Here is a 15,517-nt window from a genome sequence, read left to right on the forward strand (position 1 = left end):
GCCACTCCTATGTGTAACCTATGCAAACGCTTTTGGAATCGTATAGAATGTAATGCTTGACGCATCCTATAACCCGAGTCATGTGAACCTGTTGCTTTTGTCCAAGGTCCTTAAGTGTATTTGGAGACCTCACTGATGTTTGCACTGCTGCTCCATGTGATGAAGCGGCGTGGGAGAAAAAAACAACAACATTGCTTTGTCCATGCAAAACTATGAAGAGATAAACAAAATAGCATTCACATTGCCTGTTATTTGATGACTTTATTTTCTGTGTCATTTTTCTTTTTCACATGACATGTAAATAATAAAGAGAAATGAATTGCCTCACAAATGCACTTTTTCTGTGTTGAAAAGGTGGGGAGGAGGAGGGGGTGTCATGTGCAGGATTTGTGCGTTTGTTGGTCTCGCCATGAAGATGTTGCCAGACTATTGCAACGCTTGTGTGTGTGCGCATCGTTGGTTGTTATCTACACATGCTGGTTTGAGAAGGTGGAATGGAGTCCTCCCAGGTCTCGAAGTATTCACCTCCGTTTCAGTAAGGGATCATGATTCATCGACCAAATTGTGAAGTTTTCTTGTTCTCAAAGTTTTGTTCCGAGGGCTGTTTTCAGAATCGTCACTGAGCCCGATACAGCCTCCAACTGCAGTTCCTTTGTAGTAATAGTCCCAGGGATCGTTTTTAAGATCTCTGTGAGGGTCCTTTTATCATTCCCGGTGCTCCAATTAATCATTGATACAATTTCAGCACTCTTCAGCTTCCAGAATATTGTGTGTGTGTTTGTGTCGTTGGTTGTTGTCTCCATTTGCGGGTTTCAGGAGGTGGAACAGAGTCCTTCCAGGACCCAAAGTATCCACCTCCTCTTCGGGAAGGGATCATGGTTCATGGACCAAGTTGTTCAACTTTTTCAGAGTTTTGTTCCAAGGGTTCTTTTCAGGATCTACACTGAACAACCGATTACATCCAGACTCCAGTTGTAGTTCATCTGTGGTAATATTCCCGGGGATGGTTTTTAAAATCTCAGTGAGGTTCTTCTTCATCATTCCTGTTGCTCCAATTATCACTGGTGCAATTTCGATGCTCTTCAGCTTCCACGATCTCTTGACCTCATTTTGGAGGTCCTGGTATTTGGTCATTTTCTTGATTTCTGTGTTATTTAGGCCAAAATCTCTGGGTACTGATATCTCAATCATCAATGCTGTCTTTTCCTTTTTGTTCCTGAATGTCCGGACGCAATGCTTTGTTTTCTGTGTCCACGCTCGATGGAATCATCAGGTTGTACGTGAGCATGATGTCCTCATTTTCAGTGATTGCTCTTGGTTCGTGTTTCCATGAGGTTTCTGCTGCTGGGATGTTTATTTTTTTTGCAGATATGCCAATGAATCACTTTGCATACTTTGTTGTGCCGTTGTGTGTAAAGTTGTTCTGATAATAGTTTTTTGCATCCCGAGAGCAGGTGACTAGTAGTTTCTGTTAATGTCTTGCAGAATCTACACTTGTCCATCTGGCTCAGTCCTGCCATCTTTTTAAAATCCATTGGTGTAGTGTCCTTGATCTTGGGCATTTATTATTGTTATGCGCCATCAGTAGATTTGCGTTATCGACTGATCGTAGATGGCACAGGCATCATTTTGCGCCATCAATGGATGCGCATCATCGCTGGATAGCACAGCGCCGTCGATCGATTTGCGTCAGGAAGGGAGGGAGAAATAGTAAGGATTGTTTGTCGGAAATATCGATTGATATCTAACCCTCGATCGGTCGATAGCACAAATCTACTGATAGCGCATAACATTATGATTTGTTCACCGTCCCAGTTGAGCTGACCTCTTCTTAGCCATTCCAATGAGCCTTCTTTGTCTATCCCCACTCTGTCCAATTTTTTTTGTATTTTCCTTCTTTTTTGTCATTCTAGTTCATGTATATTTCTTGATATTTCTTTTTATGCATTTATTTTGTCTTTTTTGCAATTCTTGGGTCTGTATTTGTTGCTGTTTCATTTTCCTGTGCGGCATCTTCTATTTGCACCTGTTTTTGGAAATTCCTTGCATGGTGAGTTAGGGATACCTTTTCAGGTTTGTTGTGTTCATGTTTGTTTATAAATTGCATCTGATAGTCTGTTGAGCATTTCACATACTCAGCTATCCTACACTCGTCGGTCTGTGCACCTGGTTGAGTTCCATCAGACCGCTCCCTCCCTCCCTCTCATCTCGGGATGCACTGGTTTTTGTCAAACATTTTGTGGATGGTAAGGAGTGTTCTTGTTTTGATGTCTAACTTGTTAATTTCTGATTGGGGCCAGTTTCTTATTCCGCAGCTGTATTGGAACACTGGTACTGCGAGCTGGTTTATGGCTTTGATTTTGTTTCCTGGGGAGAGGTATGTTTCAGGATCAGCTTCGTTCTACATAGGTATTCTTTGGCTATTGTTTTGTGCATTTGTTTGTGACATATTTGGTGGCCCCCTTTTACTCCGAGGTATTTGTATGATGCTTCGTTTTCTAACTGCTGTATTGTTGTTTCAAGGTCAATTGTGTGTGTGTGTGTGTTATAATCCTTTAAATTATATTATATTTTAGGAATAGCCAATACTGTACAATTGTGTGTGTGTGTGTGTGTGTGTGTGTGTGTGTGTGTGTGTGTGTGTGTGTGTGTGTGTGTGTGTGTGTGTGTGTGTGTGTGTGTGTGTGTGTGTGTGTGTGTGTGTGTGTCCATCTCCGTTTTGTTAACAGATCATAATGAAGTTTTTTTTTTTAATTAACACAGCCATCGAAGGTGGATGGAGGTTATGTTTTCACCCCTGCCTGCTTGATTATTTGTGAAGAAGATATCTCCAAAAAGTTGAGGATGGATTCGGTCGACATTTGGTGGAGATGTTGTGGATGATAAGGACGTAATGATTCGATTTTGATCAGGATCCGATCTTTTTTTAAAAATTGATTCTTCACCATTGAGTGACAAGGACTAAAACCGATATATAGTGCCTATAGAAAGTCTACACCCAGTTTCAAAATTTTCACCTTTTGTTACCTTATAGCCTGGAATTAATTTACATTAAATCAAACTTTTCCACCTTTATTTACACATCGTAACACACAATTTCCAAGTGAAAAATAAATTCTACAAATTTCAGAAAATTAATTTAAAAAACAAAACTAGAATATCTTGGTTGGATAAGTGCCCAATCTAAATTGATGATCAGAGATCAAGCCATTGGAGAAGAAGGATTTAATATCAGAAGTGATGATGGATTCCATGACCTTGCTGATGATTGAGAGCAGGCTGATTCGTCTGTAGTTGCAAGGATTTGTTTTTGCACCTTTTTGTGTAAAGCGGTAATGTGGACAATGTGAAAGCAGACCTCCAGATCCACATTCATTTTGCAGAAGAATGGAAATACATGTACATTCAATTCCTGGAGAACAACAAAACTTCTGAATGATGCCAGGAAAGGACAGAAAAAGAATAATAGTCGATCCTAGCATTAGGATCCTAGCCTAGTGAGCACACATTTAACTTTTTGGTAGTCCTTCAACGTCTCTAGTGCAATGACAGTTGCAATAAATAGCCAGGAATCAAACACTTTCAACATTGTTGGTATCTCCCATGTTGTAGCTGAAGTACATGACCCGTAGGCCGTAGCTCTCACGTTGCGGATAGGTCGGAAGCCTTTTACTTTTATTGAAGTGCAGCCTAAACAAGGCTTAACGCCACTAATTTGTAAAGGGCTACAAAGGAAAAGAAGAAGAGGAAAAACTGGCAAAACCTTAATGTAGTCCTGAAACAAGGAAACCTATTCACAGGACCATTGTACAGGAGGGCCAGATCACTAGGCCAGGTGGAAAAATCAATTTTCTTACCCCGATTTGGTGTTTTTTAGGAGACACCATCTCCTTACTGGATACAGTAGCTATTGGATCCCAAAGGGAGCTCATCTGTTCTTTGCCAGTGTTGTTTTTGGTCCTGGCAGGGTGTCACAGTCACCGTCGTCCCCACTAGCAAAGCCAGTGATGGGGGTCGGTTTAGTCGCCAACAACCCGACCATGCAATCGGTAGCACTGGGATACATGTTACCAGTGGCCAATACCAATCCAAAAATCCCACATGTTACCAATACCAGTCCCAAAAGACTGACCTGACCTAAAAATAATAAAAACAAATAAATAATAAAACAAGAAGACGTCATGCAGAGCACGATACTCGCAAAATCCACCCCCTGTTCACTCTTCAGAGTGAACTTCAGAGTGAACGTGGTACTACAAACTATGATGTCATCAATAGTTTACTTCGCGCACCCTTCGCGACAACGATAAATTGATCCATCAAATTGTCCATTTTATCAAGATTAGAATTGACAATCTTGATCAAAGCTCGGGTCAATAGGATGAAAAGTGACGATTTTTTCAATTGAAAATTGATTCTGGAAGTTTGACCTTGGGTTGACCTTTTGACCTAAAAAAAAAAAAAGAGTTGGTTTCCCCATTTAGTGACACAATGTGCAAATGTTGTTAAATTTTCAAGTCAATCGGATGAAAATTGACGGTTTGTCAGATGAAAATTGATGATTCTGGAAGTTTGACCTTGAGTTGACTTCTTTTTTTTTTTTTTTTTTGTATACTGAATCGAGGCTCGTGAAAGAGCTAACATTTACTTCACAAACAAATCAACCAGACAAACAAAACACACAAAAAGCGGGAGCGGAAAACAAGATGGGGAGAGAAGGTGAAGCACACAAACACAACATTTGAGAGCAGGGAGATGTGTGGAAGGGAGAGGGCTTGGGGGGAGGAGGCATGGGAAGGGGGGGGGTGGAGGGAGAAGTATAAAACACAAGGACACCAATGACTTCCAGGACAGAAGTTGGTATTTCAAAAAAGTGGAATTGGGGTGAAATTAGCGGGGGTAGAAAAGATCAAGGTTTTGGATGGGGGAAGATAAGAGATGGTGGTGAACAGCTGTTTTAAAGACCTGGAGGGTGGAGTGGGATTGAAGAGAGTGAGGGAGTTTGTTCCAGAGGCGGGAGAAAAGAGGAATGAAGGAGTGAAGGTGAGCAGAGAGTCTTGATTTTGGCAGTTTGACCATAAGAGGGTTGCAGGCAGATCTTGTGCGACCTGTAGGAATATTTGCGGGACAGAGCCCAGAGAGAGCTGGGGGGGCAAGGCCAGAGAGGAGTCGGTAGAAGATGGAAAGACCACCAACCTGCCTGCGGTGAGTGAGTGAGAGGCCCTTGGAGTTAGCTTCATCGCGGGAGATTCCAATGATTCTGAATGCTTTGGTTTCAACAGCGTGAAGACGAGCTAGGTGTGAGGCAGGAGCACCAGCCCAGAGGGGAGAGCAGTATTCCATTGAGCTGCAGATGAAAGCCTTGTATGTGGTGAGGAGCTCAGGTGTGCCAAGGAAGGACTTCGCACGACGGAGGATGCCCAGTCGGCGACTGGCTTTGGAGGCCAGATTTGAAATGTGGTTTTCCCAGGAAAGATCATGGCAGATAGTGAGACCCAAAAGCTTGAGTGACAGAACTTCTTGGAGAGGATTATTCAGAAAGTGGATGGGAGGGTTGTCCAGTCGGTCTTTTCGGAGAGACATCGTAAGAGTGTGAGATTTGTCAGGATTGAAAGACATGTTCCACTTGTTTGCCCAGTCTGTGATTTTGTCCAGGTCTGCAGAGAGTGAGGAGGCAGCAGACTGCCGATCTGAGGGATGAAGAATGGAGCGACAGAGAGTAGAGTCATCAGCAAAGAGATACAGAGGATTTTCAAGAGAGTCAGAGAGATCATTGATGAAGACCAGAAAAAGCACAGGGCCTAGAACACTGCTTTGTGGAACTCCAGCCTGAACAGGAAGAGGAGATGAGAGAAACCCATTCAGGGCCACATGTTGACTATGACTAGAGAGGAAGTCCGCCAGCCAGGCGTGGAGATTTCCATGGATACCAAAAGAGGAGAGTTTGGTGAGCAGAGCGGGGTGCCAGACCGTATCGAAGGCACGTGATATGTCAAGGGAGACAGCTCTAATTTCCTGTTTGGCATTGAGGACCTCCATCCATTGTTGAGAAAGCAGAAGCAGCATGTCCAGAGTAGAGTGTCCAGGTCTGAAACCAAATTGATGATCAGAGATCAAGCCATTGGAGAAGAGGAAAGATTTCATATCTGAAGCAATGATGGATTCCATGACTTTGCTGATAATTGGGAGAAGGCTGATTGGTCTGTAGTTGCTGGGATCTGTTTTTGCACCTTTTTTGTGCAAAGCGGTGATGTTGGCAGATTTCCAAGCAGATGGAAGATGATCTTGAGCAAAAGAGAGGGTGAAGAGAACAGAGAGAGGGAGTGAAAGAGCGGAAGAACAGGATTTTAGGACCCGTGGGCTGATGCCGTCAGGTCCAGTTGCAGAATCCGATTCGAGGGTTGACAGAAACTTTTCCACCTTGTCAGGAGGAAAGGACACGTTTCTGTTAAGCAGATCACATCTGGTTTGTCAGAAGCAACCTGTATGGAGAGATCAGACATGTTTGAGCGAAGGCCCCGGATGTTTGAGGTCCATACTGTTAAGGAAGAGCAAGGGGGAGCATCGGATACAGAACAGGGGGGGGGGGGGGAGCGGTACGGTAAGATGTGGAAGAGGAGGAAGAGGTAGGGAGAGCTGTTGAAGGTGTGTCAGAGATTACAGAATAGCTCGGAGAAAGGGAAGGATGGGGCAGACAAAAGGTTTGATGGTGATTGGGAGAGGCGCAGTGAGGTGTTATTTGACGAGGGGGAAGAGCGAGGCAGAAGGTTGAGGGAGATGAAGGTGAAAGTTGGAAGGGGGAAGAAGCGGGGAGGATGCTTTGAGGGGGAGGGGTGAGAGGGGAGTCTAGGAGGGGAGGAGCGAGGGAGAGTCTCGGAGGGGAGGGGTGTGGGGGGAGATTTGAAAGGAATGGGTGATGGGGATGATTTGGAGGGGATGGGCAAAGGGGTAGATTTAGAGGGGAGGGGTGATGGGAAATGGGATTTTGGGGTGATGGGATTTTGAAAAATGTACGATTAATGGGAAACGAACATTTATTGCAAAATGAGTTTCTTGAGACATTCGAGTCAAAAATACGTTTGAGGATGCTGGAGGGAGGATGGAGTGCTGGAGAGTTTAGGGAATGAATGAAAGATGCACTATAAGAGATGGAATTTTTTTTTGGAATGAATGGATTTGGTGAGCAAGTCGAAAGCATCCTTTTATAGAAGAAGAAGAAAAAGGTGTTATAGAATATGACAGAATACAGGTCTTCAGGGTTCAGATGAGACATTTTTTAACAACGTGATCACAAACAGCGTGGTCGAAGAATGAACGAACGAACAACTAAGAACGAATAAACGAATAAAAACGGAAGGAAATGTTTTGGGGTTTTTTTTTTTTTTTTTTTAGATTTTAAAACAAGGAAGTATGGGATGAAAAGACCGTGAAAAACAGAGACCGGAAAAAAATTGCAGCGTGATCGGAGAACCGCTGAGACAAAAACAAAGCCTAAAGCCAAGGTTGGACACAGTCGCCTAGTACTACACTTAGGCCTCAGAATACACGATGAGAAAGACCGACGATTCTGTACACAGGTATGAAAAACCAACGCCAAGAATACTATTAAAGACACCCCAATAGGTACATACAAGACCAGTTTCGACAAAAACACAATTGTGAAAAGTTACTTAACTTCGAAAGCGAGCGTGCATGGACAGCTTTGAAGAGACGAGACCTCCAATCTTGCGCATCCAATCTTGGACTTTTGACCTTTTGACCTCAAAAATAGTTGGTTTCCCCATTTAGTGACTCAATGTGCAAATGTTGTTAAATTTTCAAGTCAATCGGATGAAAATTGACGGTTTGTCAGATGAAAATTGATGATTCTGGAAGTTTGACCTTGAGTTGACTTTTGACCTTTTGACCTCAAAAATAGTTGGTTTTCCAATTTATCGACTCAATGTGCAAAAGCTGTTCAATTTTCAAGTCAATCGGATGAAAAATGGGGATTTTAGAAACTTGACTTTAGATTTTATTTTAGATTTGTATGATTCGATTAGATTTTAGATTTGTATGATTCGATTAGATTTTAGATTTGTATGATTCGATTAGATTTTAGATTTGTATGATTCGATTAGATTTTAGATTTGTATGATTCGATTAGATTTTAGATTTGTATGATTCGATTAGATTTTAGATTTGTATGATTCGATTAGATTTTAGATTTGTTTGATTCGATTAGATTTTAGATTTGTATGATTCGATTAGATTTTAGATTTGTATGATTCGATTAGATTTTAGATTTGTATGATTCGATTAGATTTTAGATTTGTATGATTCGATTAGATTTTAGATTTGTATGATTCGATTAGATTTTAGATTTGTATGATTCGATTAGATTTTAGATTTGTATGATTCGATTAGATTTTAGATTTGTATGATTCGATTAGATTTTAGATTTGTATGATTCGATTAGATTTTAGATTTGTTTGATTCGATTAGATTTTAGATTTGTATGATTCGATTAGATTTTAGATTTGTATGATTCGATTAGATTTTAGATTTGTATGATTCGATTAGATTTTAGATTTGTATGATTCGATTAGATTTTAGATTTGTATGATTCGATTAGATTTTAGATTTGTATGATTCGATTAGATTTTAGATTTGTTTGATTCGATTAGATTTTAGATTTGTTTGATTCGATTAGATTTTAGATTTGTATGATTCGATTAGATTTTAGATTTGTATGATTCGATTAGATTTTAGATTTGTATGATTCGATTAGATTTTAGATTTGTATGATTCGATTAGATTTTAGATTTGTATGATTCGATTCGATTTTAGATTTGTATGATTCGATTAGATTTTAGATTTGTATGATTCGATTAGATTTTAGATTTGTATGATTCGATTCGATTTTAGATTTGTATGATTCGATTAGATTTTAGATTTGTATGATTCGATTCGATTTTAGATTTGTATGATTCGATTAGATTTTAGATTTGTATGATTCGATTAGATTTTAGATTTGTTTGATTCGATTAGATTTTAGATTTGTATGATTCGATTAGATTTTAGATTTGTATGATTCGATTAGATTTTAGATTTGTATGATTCGATTAGATTTTAGATTTGTATGATTCGATTAGATTTTAGATTTGTATGATTCGATTCGATTTTAGATTTGTATGTGGTGAGGAGTTCAGAGGTGCCAAGGAAGGACTTCGCACGACGGAGGATGCACAGGCGGCGACTGGCTTTGGAGGCCAGCTTGGAAATGTGGTTTAACCGTTGTCATTTGACCTCAAAATCAATAGGCTTCTCAATTGTGACGACCTCTACAACTTGGTGAAGTTTCCTGACGATCGGGTTGGAATTGTGACCTGTAGGCGAGTGACAGACAGACAGACAGACAGACAGACACAATGTCGCCGGATCATGGAATGAAATTAGTTCTTCCTGTATTTCAGCAAAAATGTCCATGCTCATGATTGATGACATTGGCAACTCAGTGACAGAAAAATGTATTGTTACTCAGAGTTTCTTAAATATGTTTTTCTGTTAATCAGAACCTCTATTAAATCCTTCTCTGATTCCACTATTTGCCTTGAGCTCATCGCCAGTGTCACTGAAATCGATGCCGCATTGCATTCTGGGATATTTTGGGCAAACTTTTGACAAGGGAAAAAACGAAACCTCTTTCTCTAGCACTTCATAAATCCATAATGGAAGAATTATTATATCCAGGAATGAATTATCTCGTGGAAGTACCGCGCATCCGAGAGAAAAAAATTACGTTTTACGTACGTTCAAGGCATTAATTTTTTACCTGTACCAGGTGATACATGTGGCTATTCGGATCAACAAGTTATTGTGGGACAGATTCATGACCGAGGAGGGCGTGCTTCGCGATGCAGCACCCACTGCGGGCAGCACTATGACGAAGCTCGCGGTTGGCGGGATCAAAGCAAGAACCAGACTCTAAAGTACCAAAATTGAGCTTGTCTCTTCCACATTGTCTTACGTCTGATAAACAGAGACATTTGATAAATTGTCTCTTTGTGCATGTTTCGTCAAATGAGGAAGACGATTGGATGAGCGGTGCAACAGCTATTCGGTACTGTCGGGCAGATCTCATGTATTTGCTCACATTTAACATTTCAAATCGAATTATATTTTTTAAAACAGATTCTGAAAATATAATCACGAATATTATTAAATACGTTTGAGTTGATGGGGGAAACATATCCCCCAGGATATTATGACGCCACGTGTGATTCTTATCAGGCTCAGTATATACCACGTGTGCTTCCTGTCAGGCTCAGTATATACCACGTGTGCTTCCTGTCAGGCTCAGTATATACCACGTGTGCTTCCTGTCAGGCTCAGTATATACCACGTGTGCTTCCTGTCAGGCTCAGTATATACCACGTGTGCTTCCTGTCAGGCTCAGTATATACCACGTGTGATTCTTATCAGGCTCAGTATATACCACGTGTGATTCTTGTCAGGCTCAGTATATACCACGTGTGATTCTTGTCAGGCTCAGTATATACCACGTGTGCTTCCTGTCAGGCTCAGTATATACCACGTGTGCTCCCTGTCAGGCTCAGTATATACCACGTGTGCTTCCTGTCAGGCTCAGTAATCAGTATATACCACGTGTGCTCCCTGTCAGGCTCAGTATATACCACGTGTGCTTCCTGTCAGGCTCAGTAATCAGTATATACCACGTGTGATTCCGTGAGGCCCAGTATATACCACGTGTGCTTCCTGTCAGGCTCAGTATATACCACGTGTGCTTCCTGTCAGGCTCAGTATATACCACGTGTGCTTCCTGTCAGGCTCAGTATATACCACGTGTGCTTCCTGTCAGGCTCAGTATATACCACGTGTGCTTCCTGTCAGGCTCAGTAATCAGTATATAACACGTGTGCTCCCTGTCAGGCTCAGTATATACCACGTGTGCTTCCTGTCAGGCTCAGTAATCAGTATATACCACGTGTGATTCTTGTCAGGCTCAGTATATACCACGTGTGCTTCCTGTCAGGCTCAGTAATCAGTATATACCACGTGTGCTCCCTGTCAGGCTCAGTATATACCACGTGTGCTTCCTGTCAGGCTCAGTAATCAGTATATACCACGTGTGCTTCCTGTCAGGCTCAGTATATACCACGTGTGCTCCCTGTCAGGCTCAGTAATCAGTATATACCACGTGTGATTCCGTGAGGCCCAGTATATACCACGTGTGCTTCCTGTCAGGCTCAGTATATACCACGTGTGCTTCCTGTCAGGCTCAGTATATACCACGTGTGCTTCCTGTCAGGCTCAGTAATCAGTATATAACACGTGTGCTCCCTGTCAGGCTCAGTATATACCACGTGTGCTTCCTGTCAGGCTCAGTAATCAGTATATACCACGTGTGATTCTTGTCAGGCTCAGTATATACCACGTGTGCTTCCTGTCAGGCTCAGTAATCAGTATATACCACGTGTGCTCCCTGTCAGGCTCAGTATATACCACGTGTGCTTCCTGTCAGGCTCAGTAATCAGTATATACCATGTGTGATTCCGTGAGGCCCAGTATATACCACGTGTGCTTCCTGTCAGGCTCAGGAATCAGTATATACCACGTGTGCTTCCTGTCAGGCTCAGTATATAACACTCGGGGATTATGGCCTTGGTAAATATGGCTTCGGCAATGACCGATGTGTTGGGTTTATAGATGGGATTCATATTCAGGATTGTTTGAAGTTTTGACCGTTCTCTGGTTCACCTGTCGGATGATTAACGGAATCGAATCACTCGTGATTTTGTCCGAGTCCGAGTTGGTTGTCATGGAAAAGCGGTGCCAAATGTCCCGTTGTTGTGTTCTGTTAAACATTAATGAGTTTACTTATCGTGTTTAAAACTCAATAGTTCGGGGTTAAGAGATCGCATTACCGACTGCACGACATCGGGGCGGTGGATCTGCCATCAGGTCTCTGGACAACAGAACTCGCTCGTATCGCTCACGTCTGCATCTTATTATGAAGGTTGGAGAGGATGTGGTTGGTGGTGGTGGTGGTGTTTGGTTTGTGCCTGATTGTAGTGGATTGGGGTCGAGAGTAGTCTCAGTAGTGTGACATTGAGGATATAAAAATGGAGAATTTAACTGAATCGGCAAGGAACGGCTGGCTTGGCAAGCGCTAGCAAGCTGCTTGGTAAGTGAACGCAGCTCTCTGGTCTTTTTATTTCAAGATTCATAAAAGCTGATCAATACTCTGGGCAAAAGATTGGCAGACATAGTTTACCATAAACAAGTGTAAAAAGATGCTGGGGATTGGTGAGAATAATGAAGATATGGATTACATGATGCAAGGGGCAATTTTGGAGTGTGGTCACACAGGGGCATGACCTGGGGGTGGTCGTATAGATATGAGGGGGTGGGGGGTCACAGTGCCAGGCAGCTATAGACAGGTAGAGTTTTTTTTTTTTTTTTTTTTTTGTATACTGAATCGAGGCTCGTGAAAGAGCTAACATTTATTTCACAAACAAATCAACCAGACAAACAAAATATACAAAAAGAGGGAGCGGAAGACAAGATGGGGAGAGAAGGGGAAGCACACAACCACAACATTTGAGAGCAGGGAGAAGTGTGGGAGGGAGATGGCTTGGGGGCAGGAGGCGTGGGAAGGGGAGGGGAGGGGGGGGGGGGGAGAGGTATAAAACACAAGGGGACCGAAATTAGCGGGGGTAGAAAAGATCAAGGTTTTGGATGGGGGAGGATAAGAGATGGTGGTGAACAGCTGTTTTAAAGACCTGGAGGGTGGAGTGGGATTGAAGAGGGTGAGGGAGTTTGTTCCAGAGGTGGGAGAAAAGAGGAATGAAGGAATGAAGGTGAGCAGAGAGGCTTGATTTTGGCACTTTAACCATAAGAGGGGGTTGCAGGCAGATCTTGTGCGACCTGTAGGAATATTTGGGGACAGAGCCCAGAGAGGGCTGGGGGGGGCAAGGCCAGAGAGGAGTCGGTAGAAGACGGAAAGACCACCAACCTGCCTGCGGTGAGTGAGTGAAAGGCCCTCGGAGATAGCGTCATCGCGGGAGATTCCAATGATTCTGAATGCTTTGGTTTCAACAGCGTGAAGACGGGCTAGGTGTGAGGCAGGAGCACCAGCCCAGAGGGGAGAGCAGTATTCCATAGAGCTGCGGATGAAAGCCTTGTATGTGGTGAGGAGCTCAGGTGTGCCAAGGAAGGACTTCGCACGACGGAGGATTCCCAGTCGGCGACTGGCTTTTGAGGCCAGATTTCAAATGTGGTTTTCCCAGGAACGAGTTAACGAGTTTGGTCCATGAAATGCAGTTGGAAAGTTTCTTTTTATTCGTTATTTCTGCCCAAAGTCAGGTCCAGTACTGCCAAAGCAGTTTATTGGCAAGGATTATACTAGGTGGTTTGCCATTGCCCTCCCAGCACCAGTTCGGGCAGGAATTTGTAACGTGCCGGCGATAGCTCGCCTACTCTTTGCGAAGGACACCGTGGGATCTTCAACGTCTACCTGGATGGCAGATGGGACGCCCAGTTTAACGTCCATCCGAGAGACACCTTGATGAACCACCAGGATGGCAGTTTGTAGCCGGGTCGGGATTTGAACCCAGGCTACACAGCTTAGAGAGTGTCCGTCCCTGTCACGAACACTTAACAGGGTTTTAGGTTGGATTGGTAGGGGGATCAGTTATAAATCAATGGAGGTAGTTTTGACACTATAGGAATTGAGTGAGGCCTCATCTGGAATATTGTGTTGAGTTTTGGTAACTCCATGGAAACCATGTGATACTTGAGTAGATGCTGTCCGGGACGTCGTTTTCAGTTTTACTCGAACCTCTTGTGACAACTTCTCCAAACGAATTGATTGTGTTAGCAGTGGTTACGGAGTATGAGGAAGAGGAATAAATATATAAACAAGAAATATGTCGTGCATAGCACGATACTTGCAAAAGCCATAAAATAAGTTATTGGCCTATGATGACCTCAAAAATAGTTGGTTGTTGAATTCAGTGTCCAAATATGCAAATCCTCTTAAAATTCCAAGTCAATCGGATGAAAATTGAGGATTTTAGAAATTTGGCCTATGTTGACCTTTTGGCCGATGTTGGCCTCAAAAATATTTGGTTGTTGAATTCAGTGACCATATGTGCAAGTCCTCTTAAAATTTCAAGTCAATCAGATGAAAATGGAGGATTTTTAAAATTTGGCCTATGTTGACCTTTTGGCCGATGTTGACCTCAAATATACTTGGTGGTTGAATTCAGTGACTAGATATGCAAATCCTCTTCAAATTTCAAGTCGATTGGATGAAAATTGAGGATTTTAGAAATTTGGCCTTTGTTGACCTTTTGGCCTATGTTGGCCTAAAAAATAGTTGGTGGTTGGATTCAGTGACAATATGTGCAAATCCTCTTAAAATTTCAAGTCAATCAGATGAAAATGGAGAATTTAAAAAATTTGGCCGATGTTGACCTCAAATATACTTGGTGGTTGAATTCAGTGACTAGATATGCAAATCCTCTTCAAATTTCAAGTCGATTGGATGAAAATTGAGGATTTTAGAAATTTGGCCTTTGTTGACCTTTTGGCCTATGTTGGCCTCAAAAATAGTTGGTTGTTGAATTCAGTGACCATATGTGCAAATCCTCTTAAAATTTCAAGTCAATCAGATGAAAATGGAGGATTTTAGAAATTTGGCCTATGTTGACCTTTTGGCCTACGTTGGCCTCAAAAATAGTTGGTGGTTGGATTCAGTGACAATATGTGCAAATCCTCTTAAAATTTCAAGTCAATCAGATGAAAATGGAGAATTTAAAAAATTTGGCCTATGTTGACCTCAAATATACTTGGTGGTTGAATTCAGTGACTAGATATGCAAATCCTCTTCCAATTTCAAGTCGATTGGATGAAAATTGAGGATTTTAGAAATTTGGCCTAGGTTGGCCTCAAAAACAGTTGGTTGTTGAATTCAGTGTCCAAATATGCAAATCCTCTTAAAATTCCATCCACGTCAATCGGTTGAAAATTGAGGATTTTAGAAATTTGACAAAGTTGGTGACCTTTGGCCTATGTTGACCTATTGACCTTTTGATCCCCAAAACAATAGGCTTCTTGCTTATGACCAACTCTACCATTTGGTGAAGTTTCGTGAAGATCGGTTGAAAATTGTGACCTGTAGGCGACAGACAGACAGACAGAATAACGCACAAGACCAACCGATATGCTTGAAAAATCTTCGATTTTCGCAAGTAATAAATGGGGAGTCAGAAGGATGAGTCCCTGCCAAGCTTCTATCTGGACCCTACCACTGTGCATTTGGGGAGGGCGGGGGGGTTTACATGTTTGTAGATCTTGAAGAATTAGGACATGTTTCAAAAATATTAGGAGTATGTATACATAAAAGGGGTATGCTGAGCTGAGCATGTCACTGGTTAGATGGAGGGGTATCGATTTGAATCCAATTATCTGACTAGGGCGGCCATTTTTGCCAACATAATGAAACACCTCT

General features: G+C 42.1%; 1 protein-coding gene across 2 annotated transcripts in view; it reads left to right on the forward strand.

Annotated features, from left to right (window-relative positions):
- The first annotated feature begins 11,598 nt into the window (after nucleotides 1-11,598).
- Nucleotides 11,599-15,517, forward strand: part of GSTZ1 (glutathione S-transferase zeta 1) — a 63,887-nt gene continuing 59,968 nt past the window's right edge. The window contains exon 1 of one of the 2 annotated variants that reach the window (XM_068115493.2): nucleotides 11,599-12,019. In XM_068115493.2, coding sequence (XP_067971594.2) covers nucleotides 12,014-12,019 — 6 coding nt within the window. In that variant the 5' untranslated portion in view covers nucleotides 11,599-12,013. The remainder of the gene's footprint in view (nucleotides 12,020-15,517) is intronic. The other variant, XM_068115494.2, reaches the window with a different exon arrangement.

This window comes from Myxine glutinosa, chromosome 5, assembly GCF_964187855.1.
Source record: "Myxine glutinosa chromosome 5, kmMyxGlut1.1, whole genome shotgun sequence".
Lineage (NCBI taxonomy): Eukaryota > Metazoa > Chordata > Myxini > Myxiniformes > Myxinidae > Myxine > Myxine glutinosa.